Source organism: Lathyrus oleraceus, chromosome 1 (assembly GCF_024323335.1).
Source record: "Lathyrus oleraceus cultivar Zhongwan6 chromosome 1, CAAS_Psat_ZW6_1.0, whole genome shotgun sequence".
NCBI classification, from domain to species: Eukaryota; Viridiplantae; Streptophyta; class Magnoliopsida; order Fabales; family Fabaceae; genus Lathyrus; species Lathyrus oleraceus.
Genome location: NC_066579.1, coordinates 38019523 through 38044194, shown reverse-complemented (window position 1 = coordinate 38044194; position 24672 = coordinate 38019523). Strand labels below are relative to the sequence as shown.

Genomic DNA, 24672 nt, shown 5'->3' with positions numbered 1-24672 from the left:
TTAAACAGATGGAAGATTCTATGTTTCTCTCCTAAAGCAAATATGCCAAGAACATAGTTAAGAAGTTTGGTATGGATAATGCTAGTCACAAAAGAACTCTTGCACCTATTCATTTAAAGTTAACTAAAGATGAAGGAGGTTCTAGTATTGATCAATACTTGTATAGAAGCATGATAGGTAGCCTACTATATCTAACTGCTAGTAGACCTGATATTGCCTATGCAGTTGGTGTGTGTGCTAGATACCAAGCAGAACCCAAAGTGAGTCACTTAAATCAAGTCAAGAGGATTCTCAAGTATATTAACGGGACTTGTGATTATGGTATGCTCTACTCTCATGGCTCTAAGCCTATCTTATCTGGGTATTATGATGCTGATTGGGATGGGAGTGCTGATGACAAAAAAAGCACATCAAGAGGATGTTTCTTCTTGGGAAACAATCTCATATCTTGGTTCAGCAAGAAACATAACTGTGTATCATTATCCACTGCAGAAGCTGAGTACATAGCAGCTGGAAGCAGTTATTCCCAACTGGTATGGATGAAACAAATGCTGACTGAGTACAATGTCACTCAGAATGTCATGACATTGTTCTGTGACAATCTCAGTGCCATCAACATTTCAAAGAATCCTATCCAACACAGCAGCACCAAACATATTGACATTAGACATCACTTCATAAGAGATCTGGTAGAAGACAAAGTGATTACCTTGGAACATGTGGCAACTGAACTACAACTTGCTGACATATTTACAAAGGCTTTGGATGCTACTCAGTTTGAAAATTTAAGGGGCAAGTTGGGAATATGTCTTTTTGAGGAATTATAGCAACTAAGGATGTTAGGAATTTACTGTTTAATATTTCAAATTATTAAACAATTGAAAGTGTGCTCTGATTGGTCAACAGATAATAGTTATTTCACTTGCAATAAGCGTTACTTCTTCCACTCTTTCATCTTCCACTCACGCAAGTATCCTCTCAAAGAAATTTTTCATTTCGTCTCCAAGATACTCATCATGTCTCAACAATCCAACTCTTCTCCTTCCAAGAACATGCATTGGTCTCCACATGCAAGAAGACCTAAAGAAACTGTATCAGGCTTCTCCTCATCCATCGTTCTTGAGGAACGAACCAAAGAAGGTTCCAAGTATGTTCACAACGCCATTGCCACTATAGCGACTGGAATAATGTCTGGAAATCATGAGGTCCCTGGGGTTTCCATTCCCCTAAACACTATTGAACCTGATAGTGGTGCAGATCAAAAAAATACTGAGCCTTTAGGAAAGAATATCTATGATGATGTTGAGCAAATTGATGCTCATAAGGAGTCAAATGTTGTCAAACCCTTAGATAATGTGGCTGGTGAGGAAGTTCATGTCACTCATGATGTCAATGACAACCCTAACTGTGAGGCTGAAACAGTAGACCTGGAGGAATTTTCTGATAATGAGCTGTTGTCCTGTGTCCTCCCTAGCATAGCCAAAAGGGTTAGGACTAGGAGAGAAAAGAAAACTGTGGCTCAAAGGTCCCTCAGAAAGAAGATTGATGTTCCAACCTCTTCAAAGACAACGGTGGCAGTCGAGAGTTCCCTCAAGAGGAAAGTTCATGGTCTAACCAAATCTTGGAGCAAAGTGGTGCCCAAGAAAAAGAAGACCAAGTTTGTTGTTATTGAGTCTGACTCAGATGTTCCTTGTAATGTCTCTGACATTCTATCAAAGAAGAAGCCAACCACTAGCAAGCTTGCAGCTAGTGTCCCTAAGGTACCAATTGACAACATATCTTTTCATTTTGCTTCAAGTGTAAACAGGTGGAAATATGTTTATCAGAAGAGGCTGGCTTTGGAAAGGGACTTAGCTCAGAATGTCCTAGACTGTAAGGATATTATGGATCTTATTCAAGAGGCTGGTTTAATGAAGACTGTGACTCAGTTTTCAAAGTGCTATGAGATGTTGGTAAAGGAATTTATTGTTAATTTGTCTGAAGAATGTGTTGATGGCAATTCTAAGGAATTCAGGAAAGTGTATGTGAGAGGCAAGTGTGTAAATTTTTCTCCTTCAGTGATCAAAAAGTAGTTGGGAAGGCCTGATGAAGCTCAACCTGAGCTTAAGGTGACTGACAACAAAATCTGTCAAGTCATCACTGCTAATCAGGTAAGGAAGTGGCCTCTCAAAGGAAAATTGGTGGCAAGTAAACTGAGTGTCAAGTATGCAATGCTGCACAAGATTGGAATTGCTAACTGGGTGCCCACCAATCATAAATCTACAGTTGCTGTAATGCTTGGAAAGTTTATATATGTTGTTGGAACCAAAGCTAAATTTGACTATGGCTCCTATATTTTTTATCAAACTTTGAAGCATGCAGGAAGCTTCAGTGCGAAGGGTCCTATAGCCTTTTCTTCTCTCATCTATGGTATTATTTTGAATCAGTTTCCAAACATCTTAATTGAGAATGATTCTGTGAAGAAAAGAGACAGCCCTATGTCTTTCAATCATAAGCTGTTCCTAGGTACCCATGTCCCTGACATTGTCATGACATCAGGTGAGACATCACATGTAAGCAATCAGCCAGGTAAAGCTGTTGTCATTGCAATGCTCAAAGAAACCTGCAGGGAATTAGAGGCAAGGAAGCTGAACTTGGAAAAATTGATTAGCTCTTTGGAGATGACTGAAGGTGATGTGCTAGCTGATGGTGGAGAATTTGGTGAAGTTGTTGCTGTTGCAGAAGAAGCTGAAAGACAAGGTAAAGAGGGAGAAACAGATGCCAGTCCTGATGATGGCACAGATGATGATGATGACTCTGAGTCAGATGACTAGAACATTTCTTGTGTTTCTGATAATTGCTTGTATTTTTATTTTTTGGTCTGTAATATTAAGTGTTGCTTTGGCAACATTTTTGACAAAAAGGGGGAGTAACACTTGTACCCCAGGACAACAGATTTCTTTGAAGTTGAAGGTCCTCTAAACAAGAGGTTATGTTGCTGTTTGCTCTCTGCTTGATCTTCTCTTGTGCTGCTACTGTTTGAAGTTTAACTTCTATGTTTGCTAAGTGTATTAGCTAATTTGATTCTCTGCTTGGATGTGTGCTTTCTGCAGTTATGAACTCTGTTGTGATGCCAAGTTGTTTTAGCCAAAAATTTGCCAAAGGGGGAGTTTGTAGATGTTTTTGATTGGCTGCATTTTATGTTAAAACACTTACTGTACTTAGATGTCTTGACTGATGTCATGACATGCTTAAGTAGTATGCTGCAGGATTAGCTAATACAGGATTTACTTGATGTCAAACTGAATGTTATGACATTCATTCATGACAACATTTTCTGGATGTCAAATTGAATGTTATAACATTCATCCCTGACAGCAGATGCTAAAGTATAGGCTAATTTTTCTGTTATGTTTCAGTATTTATCTCAGGCTGATTTTCAGGAAACTAACAGTTGTGCTAAAATTAAGAGACCTAGCATATAGCCTATTTGTTAGCACCCTAATGTGTGGAAATTAGGTTAACTTGCTTAACCCTAATTTTATGAAATTCAAGTTCAAGGCCCAAGTACTGCATTATAAAAGGATGGCAATCCTACTTTCAGCAAGTCAGCGATTTGAAGCGTGAAGAATTCAATATATCATTATATATCATTGTTGTACTTTCATTATATCTTGAATTAGGTTGTACTTGTGAGCCAAGCAATTATCACCTAGATGATTGCATTGGACTAGGGTGTTTATTGAGTTGTAATTGTTGTGTCACTCTAAGCTTTTAAGCGTGAGTGCTGTGTTTCTTGATTAAAGCTTTTAAGCACAATCAAGAGTTATTTGAAGTATATCTTCACCATTGACTTTAAAATTCTTAATGGTTGTAATCATTGTTGTGATTGAGGGGGAGTGAGTAGGTACTCAGGTCTTAGTTTAGATTGAAATTGCATTGGGTAGGTCTTAAGTGATAGGATTAAACTGGTGGTTTAAGTCCTGAATTAATACCTCTTATAGTGGATTTCCTCCCTGGCTTGGTAGCCCCCAGAGTAGGTGTGTTTCTCACCGAACTGGGTAAACAATTCTCTGTGTCATTTACTGCTTTTTACATTTACTTACTGCATACATTACCTGTCTGCTCAGAATTGGATGTCATAACATCCAGTGTGACATCGATAATCTATTACTAAAATTTCATTATTTAAGCCCATTCTACCTCATCGAGACAAAGATTTTAACCTTTACTTCTCCGGCTAGAATGACCTTAAATAGGATCATCTGTAAGACCCTAATTTTGACCCTGAGATCCCTCATGGCATCATAACCTTGCATTTGCATAGCCTCAAGGATCATAAGCATCTTGGTTCCCTTTGCCTTGAGGTGGGACCTATTGTGAGTTGGTTTGAGATCACCAAGCATGCTTGAATTGTATATTATTGCATTTTTTCATTTCATTTACTAAACCAAAAGCACAAAAATATGTCACTAACATCTTTTGTTTGAAGCTTGAGCAGTCACAAGGTCTAAAGCTTCTAGGAGATCCAATGTGCATTGATATGGCCAAGAGAAGATGAAGGCAAACATGGCAATGATTCCCAAATCTATCATTCATCAAATATGCCTCCCAAGTATCTCAATTCATCATTTTGATCAAATAAAATCAAAGGGTATGAGGATTGTTTCCCAAGGAAACCCTAATTCATTTGTTCATCAACTGTACCTTGCTCATGAAGCAACCTCAACCCATGGTCAAATACAATCAAGGGAAGTTCTTTAATTCATCCTTTCATGCATATTTGAACTTATTTGAGTGTCCTCAATCATCAATTCATCAAGATATGAGGTTTGGACTTGAGAAGTTGATCAGTCAATTCATCTGGCTATTTTGAAATACATTGAGACCTAACTTTTTATGTGTTGGTCAAATGGAGATGACCCCAAGAGAAACAATCTTATTAAGGAAAATATGAACAACTATTCATGTTCATAAAAAATTAATTTGAAGCTTGGAAGGTCATCATCCATTCTAAGACATTATAGGTCATTTTGACTAAAACCCTAATTTTAGGTCAATTTCCCAAGGACATAACTCATTCATTTTTCATGATTTGGAGGTGAGACCAAATGCATTGGAAAGATTAAGATGTCTACTTAAAATTTTATGTTTAGCAAAAGTTCAAAATCTCAAACGAAATACATGTGATAATGCAAAACATTATAGGTCTCTTTGGACCAAATGCATTGAAATGTGAAAAAGTCCAACTTCAAGTGCCCATAACTTCTTCATCAAAAATCCAAATGATTCAAAATTTAAGTCCAAATTGATTTTATTGAAAATATCTACAACTTTCATGGTGAAGGTTTTATCATTTGGAGCTTTCATCATTAAGACAGAAGGGCTTGAACTTTGGCCAATTTTGAAAAATTCCATATATGCATGTTTTGCACCCTACACTTCAAGTTCAATTTTCATTAATTTCCAAGGCCCAAATGGAGTTTTGATCAACATGACATTTGTTCCTTATGCAACAAGCTTTCCAACCATTACTCATAAGGTTGCATTTCAATTTTGGACATGGCATTTTCGAAGACTTGAATGTAATAGTGCATTTTGTGAAAATCATTTCAATTGCCATGCATGAGCTTATACAGTCCAATATGCACATCCATTCTACTTACATCATGCATAAGCTTTCATTTCCAGTTGGAATTGGGCCCTCCATGCGCCTGGACAAGCCCATGCATGGAGGCCCTTTCCATTCATGCAAGTTTTGATTCATGCATTCAGCATTGCTTCAACTATAAATACAAGGCCTTGGCTTCATAATTTCTCAACCTGAAGGCGCCCCAATTGCTGCTGAATTAAAATCCTAGCAGTCATTCTTGGCCGCTCAGAGCTAGTCTTCTCCAACACCCTCAACTCCTCCCCAGAGGACGGTCATTTCTGAGGTCGTAACTTCTACGGTGTCTGTTGCAACAGCTCACTTTGCGCCATCCATGCCAGCCGGGTTCCCTTGGGGAATGCCCGCCAATCTCATGCCAGAGGGTTTTTCCCCTACTCTTGCTTCTTTGCCGGCATCTAACCTGGTCCTTTCAGTACCACCTCATGTTGCGCACACGTTACCAAGGGTTGAAGATACCATATATCATTCTGAGCCATCTGAGGGCCCAGACGTTTATGAGAAGATGGATGACATGAAAGACCAATTCCTTGAGCTTCGCAAGGAGCTGAAGACTTTGAGGGGGAAAGACCTCTTTGGTAAGAGTGCTGCTGAGTTGTGCCTTGTGCCCAACGTGAAGATCCCTATTAAATTCGAAGTGCCTGACTTTGAGAAGTATAAGGGAAACACATGCCCTCTCAGCCATCTTGTGATGTATGCTCGCAAGATGTCGACACAAACTAATAATGATCAACTGCTCATCCACTATTTCCAAGACAGTCTGTCCGGTGTCGCTCTCCGGTGGTACATGGGTTTGGAAAGTTCGAACATCCGCTCTTTCAACGATCTTGGCGAGGCCTTTGTCAAGCATTATAAATATAATATGGATACGGCTCCTGATAGGGACCAGTTGAGGGCGATGTACCAGAGAGAGAAAGAGACCTTCAAAGAATATGCCCAGAGGTGGCGCGAATTGGTAGCTCAGATAGTGCTGCCCCTAGAGGAGAAAGAGATGACCAAGATCTTCTTGAAGACCTTGAGCTCGTTCTACTACAAGAGAATGATAGCCATTGCTTCCTCAGACTTCACCGAGATGGTGAATATGGGGATGAGATTGGAAGAGGGGATCCGTGAAGGACGTTTAACCCGTGATGATGGCTCTTCAACAAAGAGGTATGGAAGCTTTGCAAAGAAGAAGGAGGGAGAGGCACATGTTGTGTCTTCCCATGTCAAGAGAAGACCCTCTGTGAAGAGGAAGATTGCTCACCTAGTCAATAATCAGCATCACGTGGCTCATATAGCACCTGTTTTTAGGGAAGCTCAACATTATCAACAACCGCAAACTCAACAATATCAGCAACAACAACAGCGTCCGCAACAGCAGGCCTACCAGCCTCGAAACAACAACAATGTCAGCACCAGCTATGAGAGGAAAAGGGTCACCTTCGATCTAATTCCGATGACTTATGTTGAACTCTATCCATCTCTGATCGATAGAAAATTAATCACTCCGCGAGACCCTCCTGCTGTACCTACTAACCCTCAGTGGTGGTACAAGTCTGAGCTTCACTGTGTGTATCATTCCGGTGCTCCCAGACATGATGTGGAGAATTGTTATCCCTTGAAGACCAAGGTGCAAGACTTTGTAAGAAGTGGGATTTTTTTTTCCGAGGACGTAGGTCCGAATGTGAAGAAGAACCCATTGCCCGAGCATGGGAAATCTGTTAATATGGTCTAGGGCTGTCCTGGCAAGTACAAAGTTAAATATGTCAGTCATATCCGACAATCACTGGTTGAGATGCATCACTTGCTGTGTGATTATAGCCATTATGAGCATGACCACGATAGATGTTGAGTATGTTCTGTTATTTCCATATTGATTTACAGCCCGATTGGGATTTCTGTGAGCACTCCGAATCCGGCACTTGTTGCTAAGCCCTCCTCTACATTTAAAACTCCTGCTTCTGCTGGCCCGAGTGGCAATACGAAAGAAGATTGTGATGAGATGCTAGGGCTCATCAAGAGAAGCGAGTACAACGTTGTAGACCAGCTTCTACAAACGTCGTCCAAAATATCTATCTTATCATTGCTATTAAATTCAGAACCACACCGAGAAGCTCTGCAGAAGGTGTTGGATGTGGCATAGTGGATCACGATGTCACGATAGAACAATTCGATAGCATTGTTGCAAACATCACCGCTTGTAACAATTTGAGTTTTTGTGACGCTGATCTCCCCGAGGAGGGAAGAGACCACAACTTGGAATTACATATATTTATGAGCTGCAAGGATGATGCCATGTCCAATGTGTTGGTAGACATTGGGTCATCATTGAATGTTTTTCCAAAGACCACTCTTGCGAAGTTATCATATCAAGGGCCTTCCATGAGGCGGAGTGAAGTAGTTGTGAAGGCTTTCGATGGGTCTCGCAAAATTGTGATTGGTGAGGTTGATCTCCCAGTCAAAATCGGACCAAGTAATTTCCAGATTACCTTCCAGGTTATGGACATTCACCCATCGTATAGCTGTCTCTTAGGCAGACCATGGATTCACGAGGCAGGCGCCGTGACATCCACCCTACACCAGAAACTGAAATTTGTAAAGAATAAGAAGCTGGTGGTGGTAGGGGGAGAAAAGGCTCTCCTGGTAAGCCATTTTTCTTCCTTCTCTTATATAGATGCCGAGGATGAAGTTGGGACTCCTTTCCAAGCTTTATCTATTGCTGAACCTGTTGAGAAGAGAACTTCTTCATTTGCTTTCTACAAAGATGCAAAGTTGGCCATAGAGCATGGTGCAACTGCCGGTTTGGGGCAAATGATCAAGCTAGAAGACAACAAGTCCCGGGATGGCATAGGCTTTTCTTCTGGGGTCTTCAACAAGCAAGGTTTGTTCAAGAGTGGAGGATTCATCCACACCGATTAAGACGAGGAGGTTGTTGCCATTTTAGAAGAGGACGAAGAGGATTCTGGCAATTTCATTATCCCTGGAGGGATCTGCAATAATTGGGTCGCTGTGGATATTCCAACAGTTATCCATAAGTCAAAGTAATGTTCATTGTGTTTAAAAACCCTTCTCCCATGCCAAAAGGAGAAGTGATGACATTGTTGGCGCATAAATACAATGATGTTTTCATTCAATAAACTCATGTTAAATATTTGTTTTTCCAATTATTTTCCCTTTTTGCATGAAACTGGTGGTCACATAAAAGCCTTAAAAATAAAATAAAACCAATCTTTTCATCTGCATAATGATTTGCCTTGCTTGAATTCTAAAAGCTCTTTATATCCAAAAACATTATGCAAGTTGATCAAACCCATTGAACATAATGATCCAACACCATCTCCTAACTTTGAGTTCCCTGTATTTGAGGCAGAAGAAGATGATGTTGAAGAGATTCCTGACAAGATTACCCATCTACTTGAGCATGAAGAGAAGATCATTCAACCGCATCTTGAGAATCTGGAAACACTCAACTTGGGGTCTGAAGATTGTGTGCGAGAAGTGAAGATTGGGGCACTCCTGGAAGAGTCTGTTAAGAAGGGGTTGATTGAGTTGCTACGAGAATATGTTGACGTCTTTCCCTGGTCATATGAAGACATGCCTGGTCTAGATACTGATATCGTGCAACATTTCCTACCTTTGAAGCCTGAGTGTGTGCTTGTGAAGCAAAAGCTCAGGAGAACTCATCCCGATATGGCAGTAAAAATCAAAGAGGAAGTTCAGAAGCAAATTGATGCGGGGTTTCTGGTGACTTCTACATATCCTCAATGGGTGGCCAATATCGTGTCTGTGCCTAAGAAAGATGGAAAAGTCCGAATGTGTGTGGACTATAGAGACTTGAATAAAGCTAGCCCGAGAGATGATTTCCCTCTACCACATATTGATATATTGGTAGGTAATACAACCAAATTCAAGGTCTTCTCATTTATGGACGGATTTTCCGGATATAATCAGATTAAAATGGCACCCGAGGATATGGAGAAGACAACATTCATCACACCTTGGGGAACATTCTGTTATCGAGTGATGCCCTTCGGTTTGAAGAACGCCGGAGCCACGTATCAACGAGCTATGACTACGTTATTTCATGATATGATGCATAAGGAGATCGAGGTATATGTTGATGATATGATTGCTAAGTCGAGAACAGAAGTTGAACATGTAGAGCACCTGTTGAAGCTCTTTCAGCGTCTGAGGAAGTACAAGCTTCGTCTGAATCCATACAAGTGTACATTTGGAGTCCGTTCCGGCAAGCTATTAGGCTTTATCGTTAGTGAAAAAGGTATTGAGGTTGATCCTGCAAAGGTCAAAGCGATACAAGAGATGCCTGCGCCCAAAACTGAGAAGCAAGTCCGAGGTTTTCTTGGCCGCTTGAATTAAATTTCCAGATTCATATCCCACATGACTGCCACATGTGCGCCGATATTCAAGCTCCTCCAGAAAGATCAGTCCCATGATTGGACCGAGGATTGCCAGAAAGCTTTTGACATTATTAAAGAGTATTTGTCTGAGCCTCCGATCCTGTCTCCGCCTGTGGAAGGAAGACCGTTGATTATGTATCTGACAGTCCTTGAAGACTCAATGGGCTGTGTCCTTGGTCAGCAGGACGAATCAGGAAAGAAAGAGTATGCCATCTACTATTTGAGTAAGAAGTTTACTGATTGCGAGTCTCGATACTCAATGCTTGAGAAAACATGATGTGCTTTGGCTTGGGCTGCTAAGCGCTTATGCCAGTATATGTTGAATCATACAATTTGGTTGATATCCAAAATGGATCCAATCAAGTATATCTTCGAGAAGCCTGCTTTAACAGGGAGGATTGCCCGTTGGCAGATGTTGTTATCTGAGTATGATATTAAGTATCGAGCTCAAAAGGCAATTAAAGGTAGTATCTTGGCTGATCACTTGGCACATCAGCCGATCGAAGATTATCAGTCAGTTCAGTATGACTTCCCGGACGAGGAGATTCTGTATTCGAAAATGAAAGACTGTGATGAACCTACACTTGATGAAGGGCCAGAGCCTGGTTCCAGATGGAGTATGGTATTTGTTGGTGCTGTAAATCAATATGGAAATGGTATTGGGGCAGTGATTATTACTCCTCAGGGCACACATTTTCCTTTTACAGCAAGGTTAACTTTCAAATGCACGAATAATATGGCTGAGTATGAGGCATGTATTATGGGATTGGAAGAATGTATTGATCTTAGGATCAAGCATCTTGATGTTTATGGTGATTCGGCCCTCGTTGTTAATCAGATAAAGGGTGAATGGGAAACGAATCAGCCCGGCCTCATTCCATATAGGGATTATGCGAGGAGGATTTCAACTTTCTTTACCGAGGTTGACTTCCATCATATTTCTCGAGATGAGAATCCGATGGCGGATGCTCTTGCTACACTTGCTTCGATGATTATAGTCAGACTTTGGAATGAAGTCCCCAATATCACTGTGATGCGCTTGGATAGACCAGCTCATGTATTTGCAGTTGAAGAAGTGAAAGATGATAAACCATGGTATTATGATATCAAGTGTTTCCTTCAGAATCAGATTTACCCGCCTGGGGCATCTGTGAAAGATAGGAAGACTTTGAGGAGATTGTCAGGCAATTTCTACCTCAATGGCGATGTGCTTTATAAGAGAAATTTTGACATGGTGCTGCTCAGATGCGTGGATAGACACGAAGCAGACCTGTTAATGACTAAGGTTCATGAGGGTTCATTTGGTACACATTCCAATGGACATGCCATGGCTAGAAATATGTTGAGAGCAGACTACTATTGGCTGACAATGGAGTCTGACTGTTGCAAGTATGTGAAGAAATGCCATAAGTGTCAGATTTACGCGGATAAGATTCATATTCCCCCGAAACTTCTGAATGTGATTTCATCACCATGGCCCTTCTCCATGTGGGGAATCGACATGATTGGCATGATAGAGCCGAAAGCGTCTAATGGTCACAAATTTATTCTTGTAGCAATTGATTACTTCACTAAAAGGGTTGAAGCGGCATCATACGCAAATGTGATCAGGCAGGTGGTTGTGAAGTTTATCAAGAATCAACTCATATGCCGTTATGGTGTGCCAGATAAGATCATTACTGATAATGGATCTAACTTGAACAACAAGATGATGAAAGAGCTGTGTAGCGAGTTCAAGATTGCACATCATAATTCTTCTCCTTACAGACCCAAGATGAATGGGTCTATTGAAGCTGCTAATAAGAATATCAAGAAAATTATACAGAAGATGGTTGTCACGTATAAAGATTGGCACGAGATGCTGCCATTTGCCTTGCATGGATATCGTACGTCCCTCCGCACTTCAACAGGGGCAACCCCTTTCTCTCTCGTTTATGGCATGGAGGTTGTACTCCTAGTAGAGGTGGAGATCCCATCAATGAGAGTCTTGATGGAAGCCAAGTTGACTGATGCTGAATGGGTTCAGAGTCGTTATGACCAGTTGAATCTAATCGAAGAAAAGAGATTGACTGCCATGTGCCATGGACAGTTATATCAACAAGGGATGAAGAAAGCCTTTGATAAGAAGGTCAAGCCTCGTGTGTTCCGAGAAGGTGACCTTGTGCTCAAGAAAGTCTTGTCTTTCGCGCCCGATTCCAGGGGCAAGTGGACTCCAAACTATGAAGGTCCATATGTTGTTAAGAGAGCCTTTTCAGGCAGTGCATTGATACTTACAACTATGGATGGAGAGGATTTCACTCGGCCTGTGAATTCAGATGCAGTCAAGAAATACTTCGCTTAAAATAAAAACAGAATAGCTCGCTAAGTTGAAAACCCGAAAGGGCGACTTAGGCAAAAATGAGCATCTCGGTGGATTGAAAACCCGAAAGGGCGATCCAGGCAAAAATTAGAGACATAAAAAAAAAAGTGAACATGTATCCTGCTAGATTGAGTACCCCATCCTGGGGCAATCTAGGCAAAAGAATAAGGATTTGGCAAGTAACTGCATCCTGACAAGACTTTGTTCTACAACTGTCATCCGTCAGAGATTCTCGCTCATTCATCATCAACCAAAGCTTCAAATACATCGGATTCAGAATTGGTGGAGAAATGGTCATTATGTTCAATGTAGCCCTTTTCCAATATATATCACCAATTTCAAATTTGTAAAGATCTATGGAGTCTTGCCATTTGTAGACTACCATTCAATCAAATAAATTTGAGTCTTTATCCAATTATTTGCACTCTTATTTGTTTCTATTCAACAAATGTTTTGCATGTTTTAATTGAAAAATATCATTGTTTTAAATAATCAAATCTTTCGTAATTTGTTTTTAAACAAAGTGAACATTCACAATGATGAAAGGATACTGGGGAGGTCTTCAGTGCTCTCCCAAGGATGGTAAGATTCTCAACAGGGTAAGACATTTGTTCATATTCCAGGCATGTTTGCGTCCTCTTCCTCCGGAGCCTTTTGTGGTTTTTCTCCCAAGCAGAGTGTTTGGTAGGATTATTCATTCGCCCTTCCTTCAGCAGATTGGTGATCTTTCCTCCTCAACAGATATGATCTCATTGGTAGGGCAGTATCTGGTGATCTTTGGAAGCTTCTGGTTTATGGTTGCTCCCTTTCAGAGATCTATCCTCCTCTTTGATAACTTCCCCGGTAGACTTGCTTCTACGTCGGAGTTCATCTTTGCAACGACTTTGCCCCAGTTAGAATGACTGATGCTCATTCCCCTTGCAAAGATCTTTGTTTCCTGGTATCTCTTGCCCCTCATCAGATTGTATATTTTTCCCGCTGGGCCTGGCTTTCTCTCTTGAGATGTAGTACCGGATGTTTTGTTCCTCATTCGTTGGACCTGTTTGTGTTAGAAATGTCTGATTGTCAGCATTCATCATACATAAACCATGCATATGTGCATATTGATAACATCATGTCGCATTTGTTGACATATATCTTTGTTTGTTATCTCTTGTTTGAGGGTATTATGTTCCCCAAACGGATGTTGGTGATTGATCTCTCCATATAGAGTCAGCCCCAAAAGCAGAAAGTGTTCATCTTTCCTTCCATATTCCCCACCGAGTTATATCCTCGTGGATGATGGTTGTTTCTGCTTCCTCCCAACACATATATTGGGATGGAGTTCCCCATTGAGATATATCCTCATAGGGACAAACCTTGTTTCATAGTGCCTATCTAGTTTGATCCTAGACTGGCCTCTTATGGCTGTTTCCAGCACTTCCCTGTAGTTTAGATGAATAGTTGCTCAGTAACCAGTAATTATCCATCTTTTCCCGGGCGGAGTCAGTGGTCTTCTACTCTTATACCGGTAGTTGTAAACCCTATTTCATCCCCTTGCAGAGTTAACCGTTTTGCTCATCCTAATTGATGATGATTACATTTCCGTGGTTTTCTACCCAGTATCCGGTAGATGTAATCCCCTCTTTGACGGTTATCTTTATCCAACATTCGGTGTTGATATACCTTCACCCCTTTCTTTTGAGCATATCCCCCAGTCACCGGTGATATGTCTCCTGGATCGTTGCCTTTTGATGCGGTGTTTCGCAAGTATACGAATGCGTCAGAGTAATATAAAAGATTATCGAATCCACAGAGACCAAGTGTCAATCTATCGTTATCTATCGTTATGGTGTTTATCAAAGACAATCAAAACAAGTGTTTTTGGAGTGTGCAATGAAAAGTAAATTGTTGAATAAAGATTAATTAATAAAGACAGGGTCGAATGTAATTCACGTAATCAATTGATAATCCAAGTACTTGCTAGTAGAGCTACTTATGGGCAGTGTTTCCTACTTTGAAAAGAACTAATTTAACAGGAACTGTCGCTTTCGCGTATTCAGAACCGAGTTGTACTCCCTAATCAAACCCTCTTATTGTCACTTATAAAAAGGTGCGCATTGCGTTAGAGTAGTAAACCTATTTTTAAGAAATATAGTATCTTGACTAAGTTGAAAAGTATTATAACCTGGATTTCTTAACCAAAAGAGGTTCTTACGAACCAGACTCTAAACTTATAAACGCGTCCGAAAATAGTTTTAAAATCTCTTTTCTTCTTAATGTTAAAATATCCTAATGAACTAAACAAAGCGCTTTCACTGTTTTTGAAATAGTTAAAAACAATTAAGTTTAAAAAGACGTTGGACGGCTTTCGATCTTACCCAACGGAATTGAGGTGCGGGAAAACTTAAGTTGAAAGTTAAAATAGCCCTTAAGTGTTTCTACAAACAATTGTACGGATTAATGGTTCAATTATGATCCTTACATTCTAACCTTATAAATTTAGCTAGACATGGTAAAGTAAAAGTGCATTAAAATAAATAAAAGTAGTGCGAGTGCGGAAAGTAAATAAAACTAGTGCGAGTGCGGAAAATAAATAAAAGTAAAGCGAGTGCGAGAAATAAATAATTTAAAGCGAGTGCGGGAAATAAATAAAGTAAAGCGAGTGCAGGAAAATAAATAAGATAAAGACAAGTAATAAAAACCTGCTCCAATCGGAGGGTTGAATAAATTGCAAAGCGTAAATGAAAATGGCGGCAGGATTAACTTCCTTCCAAAGTGCTCCAAACTCGATTACAGACTCTATCACAGACTCGATTACACAATTGTGGTAACACTCCAATGCGAAGCAATTATAAGAACAAAAATTGTTCTACAACAGATTCCAAGATTTTGATGATAACAAAGGATGAAACCAAAAATGGCACTCTAACGAAAAGTTTCTAAGTGTGCAGGACTCTAAACAAAAAGAAAGGAATCTGATTACGTCATCAGATACATAATCATATCAGATACAAACTACCAGAAGATCAGAAGCATCTGAAGTAGAAAACACGCTCAAGAAAGTTCTAACTCTGAGCAAAAACAGCAGAATACAGAAGCATCTGAAGAAGGAGTACACTCTAGAAGTTCTGACTCTGAACTACGGTATATCAATTCCAGAAGCTCTCAGCGTCATCTAAAGATCAACATCAGAAGCTCCGAATCAACATAGCAAGATTCCAAGATTCCCAGAGTCACGTAGACTAATAATGGATTTCCTAATTCAGAAAGAGTAACGTCTACTTCAAATTTAACTGGAAAGAATCTATTCTTGGAAAGAAGTTATTCAGGGAGACAAAGTTGTTTTGGCAAGAAACAACAGAAATTATGGCATTAATTCCTATTCAAGACAAATTATCTGCCATCATTTTCAACGGTCCTTTCACTCCTATAAAAAGGACAGCAAACAACATTGAGAGGCGTGCAAGTACACACTGAAACATTCTCTCTCTCTCTCTCAATCTTTCACGAGTTTTTGCTCATACGTGAAACATTCTATTTGCTATCATCATTGTAATATTTGCTTTATCCTAGAAGCACTCTAGATTACAAACTTTGTTTTATCTAAGTTATTTAATTTCCTCAAGTGACTCTGCGCAGTCTGTATACTTGAGAGGACTAAGAGATCATTCTCTTAGACGTTGGTTGTAAACTATCTTTCAAGATTAGTGGATTAAGTCCTTGTTGAAGGCGAAATCACCTTGGCCGGGTGGACTGGAGTAGCTTTGTGTTATAAGCGAACCAGTATAAATTCCTTGTGTGGTCTTTATTTTGAAAAAGCGCTTATTTTCCAAAACAATTCAAACCCCCCTTTCTTGTTTTTCTCACCTTCAATTGGCATCAGAGCTTCGGCTCTGTTATTGATTTTCTAATCAAACACTTAACAGTGTAGAGAGATCCAGAACGAGAAAAACTATGGCCCACACAAATGAAAGAGACAGTTACAATGCTAAGCCTCCTGTCTTTGATGGAGAGAAATTCGACTACTGGAAAGATAGAATTGAAAGTTTCTTTCTGGGTTATGATGCTGACCTCTGGGACATTGTCACAGATGGATACACACCTCCAGTCTCAGAAAATGGAGTTGAAGTTCCCAGAAGTAAGATGTCAGAAGATCAGAAGCGTGTCTTCAAAAATCATCACAAGGCCAGAACCATACTTCTTAATGCTATATCTTACAACGAGTATGAAAAGATCACCAACAGAGAAACAGCAAAAGACATCCTTGACTCTTTGAGGATGACTCATGAAGGAAACTCTCAGGTCAAAGAGACAAAGACTCTGGCGCTTATCCAGAAATATGAAGCTTTCAAAATGGAAGATGACGAAGCCATAGAGGTAATGTTCTCTAGATTCCAAACTCTAATTGCAGGTCTCAAAGTTCTAGACAAAGGATACACAACTGCAGACCACGTCAAAAAGATAGTCAGAAGTCTGGCAAAGAAGTGGAGACCCATGGCTACTGCCCTGAAGCTGTCAAAGGATCTGAACAATATCAGTCTTGAAGAACTTGTCAGTTCCCTCAGAAGCCATGAGATAGAACTAGAGGAAGATGAGCCTCAGAAAAAGAACAAGTCTGTAGCATTAAAGTCCAGATCTGAAAGACGCAAATCTGACAGAACCAAAGCTTTCCAGGCAGAAACTGAAGATGCTGATGACTCTGAACCAGAAGATTCTGATGATGAAGAAGAATTGTCCCTCCTGACTAGAAGAGTTAAACAACTCTGGAAAAAGAGGAACAACAACTTCAGAAGACCAAGACCCAAAGGGGATCGATCAGAATCAACCTCAAAAGGTAAAACTAACAAAGATATTACTTGTTATGAATGTAAAGAAACAGGTCACTACAGGAATGAATGCCTCAAGCTAAAGAAAGACAATTCTAGAAAAGAAAGCTTCAAGAAAAACACCTTCAGGACAAAGAAATGACTAATGGCTACCTGGGATGATAGCGAATCTGGCTCATCAGAATCTGACTCTGATGAACAAGCCAATGTGGCATTTATGGCTACCACATCCAGGAACAGCTCAGATGAAGAATCTAAAGAGGTATTTTCTGAACTCTCTCGATCTGACCTAGAATCATGCTTGTCAAAAACTCTTAGCTCATATCAGAAATTAAAACAAAAATTTAAAAATATAAAAGGCTGTCTTGAAGCAAAATTTGAAGAATGCGGTGAACTTGAGATGACAATTCTAGCACGAGAAGATGAAATCAGATCTTTAACATTACAAAGAGATGGAGCAAATAAACATCGTTTAGAACTGGAAGAAGTGTTATCTCAAGCTCCACAGACTTCAAATACTATAATTTATAAATACGAAGAAGCCTTTCAAGAATTTCTGAAAAATGGGATAGGAAGAAGTGTTATGGCATCCATGATTTATGGAGTAAGTCAGAACAATAAGAAGGGAATTGGGTATGATCCTAAAGAAGATAAAACTTCTAATAGTGACCAACTCAAATCTCCATTTTCATATCACTATACACACACACAAGAACAAAAATTTGAAAATGCTAGAAAACCCAAAGTTATAAGAAACTCTGGGAAAACTAATCAGAAAGGACCCAAGAGACTCTGGGTACCAAAAGATAAGATTGTTTATGTTGTAGATATCCTATGCAGCAAAGTTCAAACACCAGTCATGGTACCTGGACTCTGGATGCTCGCGACACATGACGGGAAGAAAGTCTATGTTCCAAAGCCTGGAACTTAAAGACGCTGGATTTGTAGGCTTCGGAGGAGATCAGAAGGGAAGGATCAGAGGCTTCGGAACTATTGGTAACGGTACTCTTCCCTCTATATCTGATGTTCTTTACGTAGAAGGATTAATGCATAATTTGTTATCCATAAGTCAATTAAGTGATAACGGTTATGACGTGATCTTTAATCAAAAAACATGTAAAGCCATAAATCAAAACAATGGTTCAGTCCTATTCACAGGCAAGAGGAAAAACAATATTTATAAAATTAATCTTTCTGATTTAAAAGAACAAAATGTTAAATGTCTGATGTCTGTTCATGAAGAGCAATGGGTATGCCATAGACGCTTGGGCCACATTAGCATGAGAAAACTATCTCAGCTAAATAAACTCGAGTTAGTCAGAGGCCTACCTAAACTGAAGTTTTCTTCAGATGCTCTATGTGAAGCATGTCAGAAAGGAAAATTTTCAAAAACATCTTTCAAAAAGAAAACTATTGTTACTACCTCTAAGCCTCTGGAACTTCTCCACACTGACTTATTTGGTCCTGTGAAAACAACATCAGCCAATGGAAAGAAGTATGGACTAGTCATTGTTGATGATTACAGTCGCTGGACATGGGTGAAATTCCTAAAGCACAAGAGTGAGTCTCACTCTGTATTCACTAGTTTCTGCTCCAAAGTGCAAAAAGAATTTGACTCTAAGATTATCAGAGTCAGAAGTGATCATGGTGGGGAATTTGAAAATAAATCCTTTGAGGAATTATTTGACTCTAATGGAATATCCCATGATTTCTCCTGCCCTAGAACTCCTCAACAAAATGGAGTTGTAGAGAGGAAGAATAGGACACTCCAAGAGATGGCCAGAACTATGATCAATGAAACTAATGTGGCAAAGCACTTTTGGGCAGAAGCTGTAAATACAGCGTGTTACATTCAGAATAGAATCTCTATAAGACCTATTATGGAAAAGACTCCCTATGAACTGTGTAAAGGAAGAAAACCAAACATTTCATATTTTCATCCTTTTGGATGTTCTTGCTTTATTTTAAACACTAAAGAACATCTGAACAAGTTTGACTCCAAAGCACAGAAAGGTATTATGTTAGGATACTCAGAACGCTCTAAAGGCTACAGAGTATACAACACAGAAACCAAAATTGTGGAAGAATCAATTCATGTCAGATTTGACGATAAGCTTGACCCTGAAAAGTCAAAGCTAGTTGAAAATTTTGCAGATTTAGAAATCACTCTTGCAGGATCTGATAAAGCTCTAGAAGCAACTGCCACTCAGAACTCTGAGGAAATTAAATCCCCAGAAATCCCAAAGAAAGCTAAAAGTCGTATCAACGTATTTGAAGAATTGATTCTGGGCAACAAGGACGAACCTGTTAGAACCAGATCTACCTTCAGGACCTCTGAAGAGACTCCTCTGGGACTAGTTTCTCTGATCGAGCCTATGTCCTATGATGAAGCACTTCAAGATAACGAATGGGTGTCAGCCATGTAAGAAGAACTAGATCAATTCACAAAGAATGACATCTGGGATCTTGTTCCCAAGCCCAGAGGCACTCACGTTATTGGAACCAGATGGGTATTCAGAAACAAGCTGAATGAGAAAGGAGAAGTCGTCAGAAACAAAGCTCAACTGGTAGCTCAAGGTTACAGTCAATAAGAAGGTATTGACTACAATGAAACCTTTGCTCCAGTCGCAAGGTTAGAATCTATTCGTCTTCTTGTATCTTTTGCTATAAACCACTCTATCAAATTATATCAAATGGATGTCAAGAGCGCATTCCTTAATGGTTATATATCAGAAGAAGTGTATGTCAACCAACCTCCAGGTTTTGAAAATCCAAAACTTCCAGAACATGTCTTTAAACTTAAAAAATCTTTATATGGACTTAAACAAGCTCCCAGAGCTTGGTATGAACGTTTAAGCAATTTTCTTCTGGAACACAATTTTATCAGAGGGAAAGTTGACTCCACACTCTTCTGTAAGAACCTTAACAATGATCTCATGATATGCCAGATATACGTTGATGATATTATTTTTGGTTTAGCTAACGCCTCTGTTTGTCAAGAATTCTCTGAGTTAATGCAGGCAGAATTTGAAATGAGCTTAATGCAAGAACTAAAATTCTTTCTGGGAATTCAAATTAACCAACTTCAGAATTCACGTACGTTCATCAAAGCAAATACATTAAAGATGTTCTGAAGAAATTTGACATGGATGACTGCAACTCTGCAAAAACTCCCATGCATCCAACATGCATTCTTGAAAAGGAAGAAGTAAGCAAAAAGGTTTGTCAGAAGCTCTATCGAGGTATGATAGGCTCTCTTCTCTATCTGACTGCTACTCGACCTGATATTCTCTTTAGTGTCTGTCTCTGTGTCAGATTCCAATCAGATCCTAGAGAAACTCACTTAACAGCAGTTAAGAGAATTCTCAAATATCTGAAAGGAACTCCTAACCTGGGCCTGATGTATGAGAAAACATCAGAGTATAGACTTTCGGGTTACTGTGATGCAGATTATGCAGGAGATAGACTGGAACGAAAAAGCACGTCTGGAAACTGCCAGCTCCTAGGAAATAATCTGATATCCTGGGCCAGCAAAAGACAGTCAACTATCGCTCTATCAACTGCAAAAGCAGAATACATCTCAGCATCACTGTGCACAACTCAGATGCTCTGGATGAAGAATCAGTTGGAAGATCTGCAAATCTTCGAGAGTAACATTCCTATCTTCTGTGATAATACTGCTGCCATTTATCTAAGTAAGAATCCCATTCTACACTTCAGAGCTAAGCACATTGAAATAAAACATCATTTTATCAGAGACTATGTTCAGAAAGGGATAGTAACATTGAAGTTCAATGATACAGATCATCAATGGGCAGATATATTTACTAAGCCTTTAGCTGAAGATAGATTTCTCTTTATCTTAGAAAATCTGAACATTCAAAATTGCCCTGAATAAATTGTGCCTCTGAAGATGTAAAATGAGACTCTGACATAAACAAATGAGCTTCTGTCTCTGACTCTGATACTTCTACCAAGTTAAGAAGATATCTGAGTTAGAAATCTCCAGGAACCAATCCTTTGGTATTCCTGAAGATCAGATACATCAAACCACGTGGAGCACTTAGCGTCTAACCTTGGAACTTCTAGACAGCTGTCCAGAAGAAATTCAAAGGGCAGACGTTTGAGATCTCCTCGAGCAGTGTGCATACTGTTGGGATTAGACATTCATTTATGAGCCTTAATCATTTCTCCCTCTAAGCGTGCTAACTTGGTTTTTGTGCTAACGCTGAATTGTGTGTCGTTTTGCATGCGTTTTTGTTTAGGGTATTTAAACACTCTTCTCACACTTCACACACACTTCACTCTCACTTTCACTCAACCAGTTCTCTGAAGCATTTCTGCAAGCAGTTCATCTTCATCTCATTCTTCTTCAATAATGGATGCTCAACAACAATCAGTTTCCAACTATTCTCAACAAATGGAATCCAGCAACACAGTCCAAAGCACAAGCATTCCCACTCCAACAGTTACAGGCGTAACTATTACTCCAGTCTACAAGGAACCCCATGTTCTTGATCGTGAGCCTCACATAAATCTTGCAACTCCTTTTGATAAACTAGAAGTTTTGTGTGAATCTCTGGTGGACTTCAACAACATGAAGAGGAATGGAGTAGATCTTACTGAAGAACTTCGTCAACAAGGTTGGGAAAACTACTTTCAATGGATCTATGGCCTTGTTTACCCAAACCTCATCAAAGAATTCTGGAGATTTGCTGACGCTGACGACCATTTCATAGTCTCCTATGTATTGGGAGTCAAGATAGTGATTACTGAAAAGTCAGCTGCTTCTTTATTGAACATGGAGAAATCTGGAGGAAGAAGGATCTACGACATCAACCCTAGGTCAAGGTACATTGCTCAAGTAATCAATCCCACCATCTTCAAACTCAACACTGAAGGCAATCCATCTAAGAACAAAGAACTTCATCAGAACCTCAGAGTATGGCTCAAGATCATTCTGGGAACCATTCATCACCGCCCAGCATCAAACTCCTCTGACTACATCAATACAGATCAGAAGTGTATTCTGTATTGCATTCACAAGGGTTTAAAGCTCTGCCTCCCAGCACTACTCTTCAAGTATCTCAGAGACTTTGTCCGGGAGACCAGAAACAACATGAAACCCAGAACCGACATACCTCTGGGAAGACTTTTGTCTGATGTTCTGATCGAAAATGGGCTTGTAGATCATCTGGAGAAGAACAAACTTATGGAAGATCTGGCGATAGATACTGGAAGGCCTCTGAACTCCAAAAATCTGAAGAGCATGGGAATTCTGAAGAAGATTCAATTCAAACCCACGCTGGACACATCTTGGGACGCCTTGAAAGATCAGAGAAAGCTGCCTCATGGTCTTGCAAGGTTTTACAAGAATGAACCCAGAGAGGCAATTCTTCACTATATGCAGCGTCTGAAGGATGAAGGAGTTGACATCTCTGACTTCAGACTAGACGATATGCTAGATTCAGAATCAGACTTCGTCAAGTTCAAAAGAGGTCCCTCTGAAAAGAAGTCTTCAAAGGCAAAGAAAGCAAGGCTAGGAGAAACCTCTGAAACAAGATCTCCAGCGTCTCTGCAAGTAACTACTGGTAAGTCTGCTCCCTCTATTCCCTCTGAACCTCTTATGAATTCCTCTACTCCTCTCCCAACACCTATATACACATCCTCTGAAACCCCACCTTCCACAACCAGAACCTCACAACCTCTACCCAAATTTAATCTCGCCCATACATCTCTACCTATATCTGAAGCTGAAGAAATGAACCAAACCACCTCCTCTTCCTCAGCCCCAGAATCACCCCCTACCTTATCCTCTCCTCTGACCCAGAACCTTCTGACCCCGCTTCTCCCACTCTAGCCCACCTTTATTCTCTAAACCAAAACTCACAACAACCAACACAACCTCCACCTGAAGTAACTTCACCATCCACAGAACAACCAACCCTCATTCCATCTGAACTCCAACCCTCTGACCTTCATACCTCTGGAACTATCCCTCCAAACACTTCCGCTGAACCTGAACCTGAGCCTGAACCTGAACCTGAACCTGAGCCTCAAACACTAAACTTAAGCCCTCCAAACTCTCCACCCCAAACATCTGAACCTGAACATTCCCTGCCTACCCTTGAGGAAGCCATAATGTTGTTCGCAGGGGCTTCAGTACAAAAGGTCAAGTCTCTGACCATTAACTCTGGCATCAGTGATGATCCTGACTCTGTAAGGACACACTGGAACAGAGTCATTGGCTGGACGACTTCTGAGGCTTTCAAGCTGAAGCACATCTTTGAGAAAGTCAGAAACGACTTCATTAGAGATGCTGAGGCAAGACTACAAGAGAGACTTGCCAGAGAAGCTGAAGAAGAAGCCAGGAGGAAAGAAAAAGAAAGAGCTAGACAAGCAGAAATCCAAAGGGCCAAGGAAGCTGGGGCTAAAGCTCTAGCTGATGCTGCTGCTGCTGCTGCTGAAGCTGAAGCAAAGGCAGCTGCAGAAGCTGAAGCCAGAGTTGCTGGAGAACATAGTGCGATGACTCAGGGAGATTCCTCTTCTGTCATTCCCATGGTTCTCAAGACACTTGAAGAACTTCAGAAAGACCAGAAGGAACTCAGAGCCAGAATGGACAAATAGGACACCGTCAACGACAACATTCAGAACATGCTGGCTCAACTGCTTCAGAGAATGCCTCCTCCTCCCAACCCTTAGGCACTTAGGATTTTTTTGTTTGTTGCTTTGTTTTCCTTGTTCTGATGTTTGCTTGTTTGCTTTCTTGCCATTGTCTCTGATGTTCTATTATCTGAATATAATGTTTTTTTTTGGATATTTGTTTAAGTCTTTTTGATTCTGACAAAAAGGGGGTGAAATTGAATATAGCTCTGATGAAATATTGCCTAATACCTTAAGCACTCTGCAACATATTTTTTCTTAAAAATAAATTCATCTAACACTGGACTTAAGAAATTGCAGAAGGTATCAAGAAACTTCATTGCTTGGAAGCTCTGGTAAGAACTTCTGAACTCCCTAACCTATCTCAGGGGGAGCTCACTTCTATCTGATCTAATCTGATATTTTTTATGTTTCATCTGCTTTTTAAGTTTGTTTTGTCATCATCAAAAAGGGGGAGATTGTAAGAACAAAAATTGTTCTACAATAGATTCCAAGATTTTGATGATAACAAAGGATGAAACCAAAAATCGTACTCTAACGAAAAGTTTCTAAGTGTGCAGGACTCTAAACAAAAAGAAAGGAAACTGATTACGTCATCAGATACAGAATCATATCAGATACAAACTACCAGAAGATCAGAAGCATCTGAAGCAGAAATCACGCTCAAGAAAGTTCTAACTCTGAGCAAAAACAGCAGAATATCAGAAGCATCTGAAGAAGGAGTACACTCTAGAAGTTCTGACTCTGAACTACGGTATATCAATTCCAGAAGCTCTCAGCGTCATCTAAAGATCA

The 24672-nt window shown here is 40.0% G+C and overlaps 1 protein-coding gene across 1 annotated transcript; it reads left to right on the top strand.

Annotated features, from left to right (window-relative positions):
- The first annotated feature begins 1016 nt into the window (after nt 1-1016).
- On the top strand, nt 1017-2813 carry LOC127089525 (uncharacterized). The gene is made up of 2 exons (XM_051029361.1): nt 1017-1952; nt 2073-2813. The coding sequence occupies exons 1-2, from the start codon at nt 1017-1019 to the stop codon at nt 2811-2813; spliced, it is 1677 nt and encodes a 558-aa protein (XP_050885318.1).
- Nucleotides 2814-24672: the final 21859 nt, after the last annotated feature.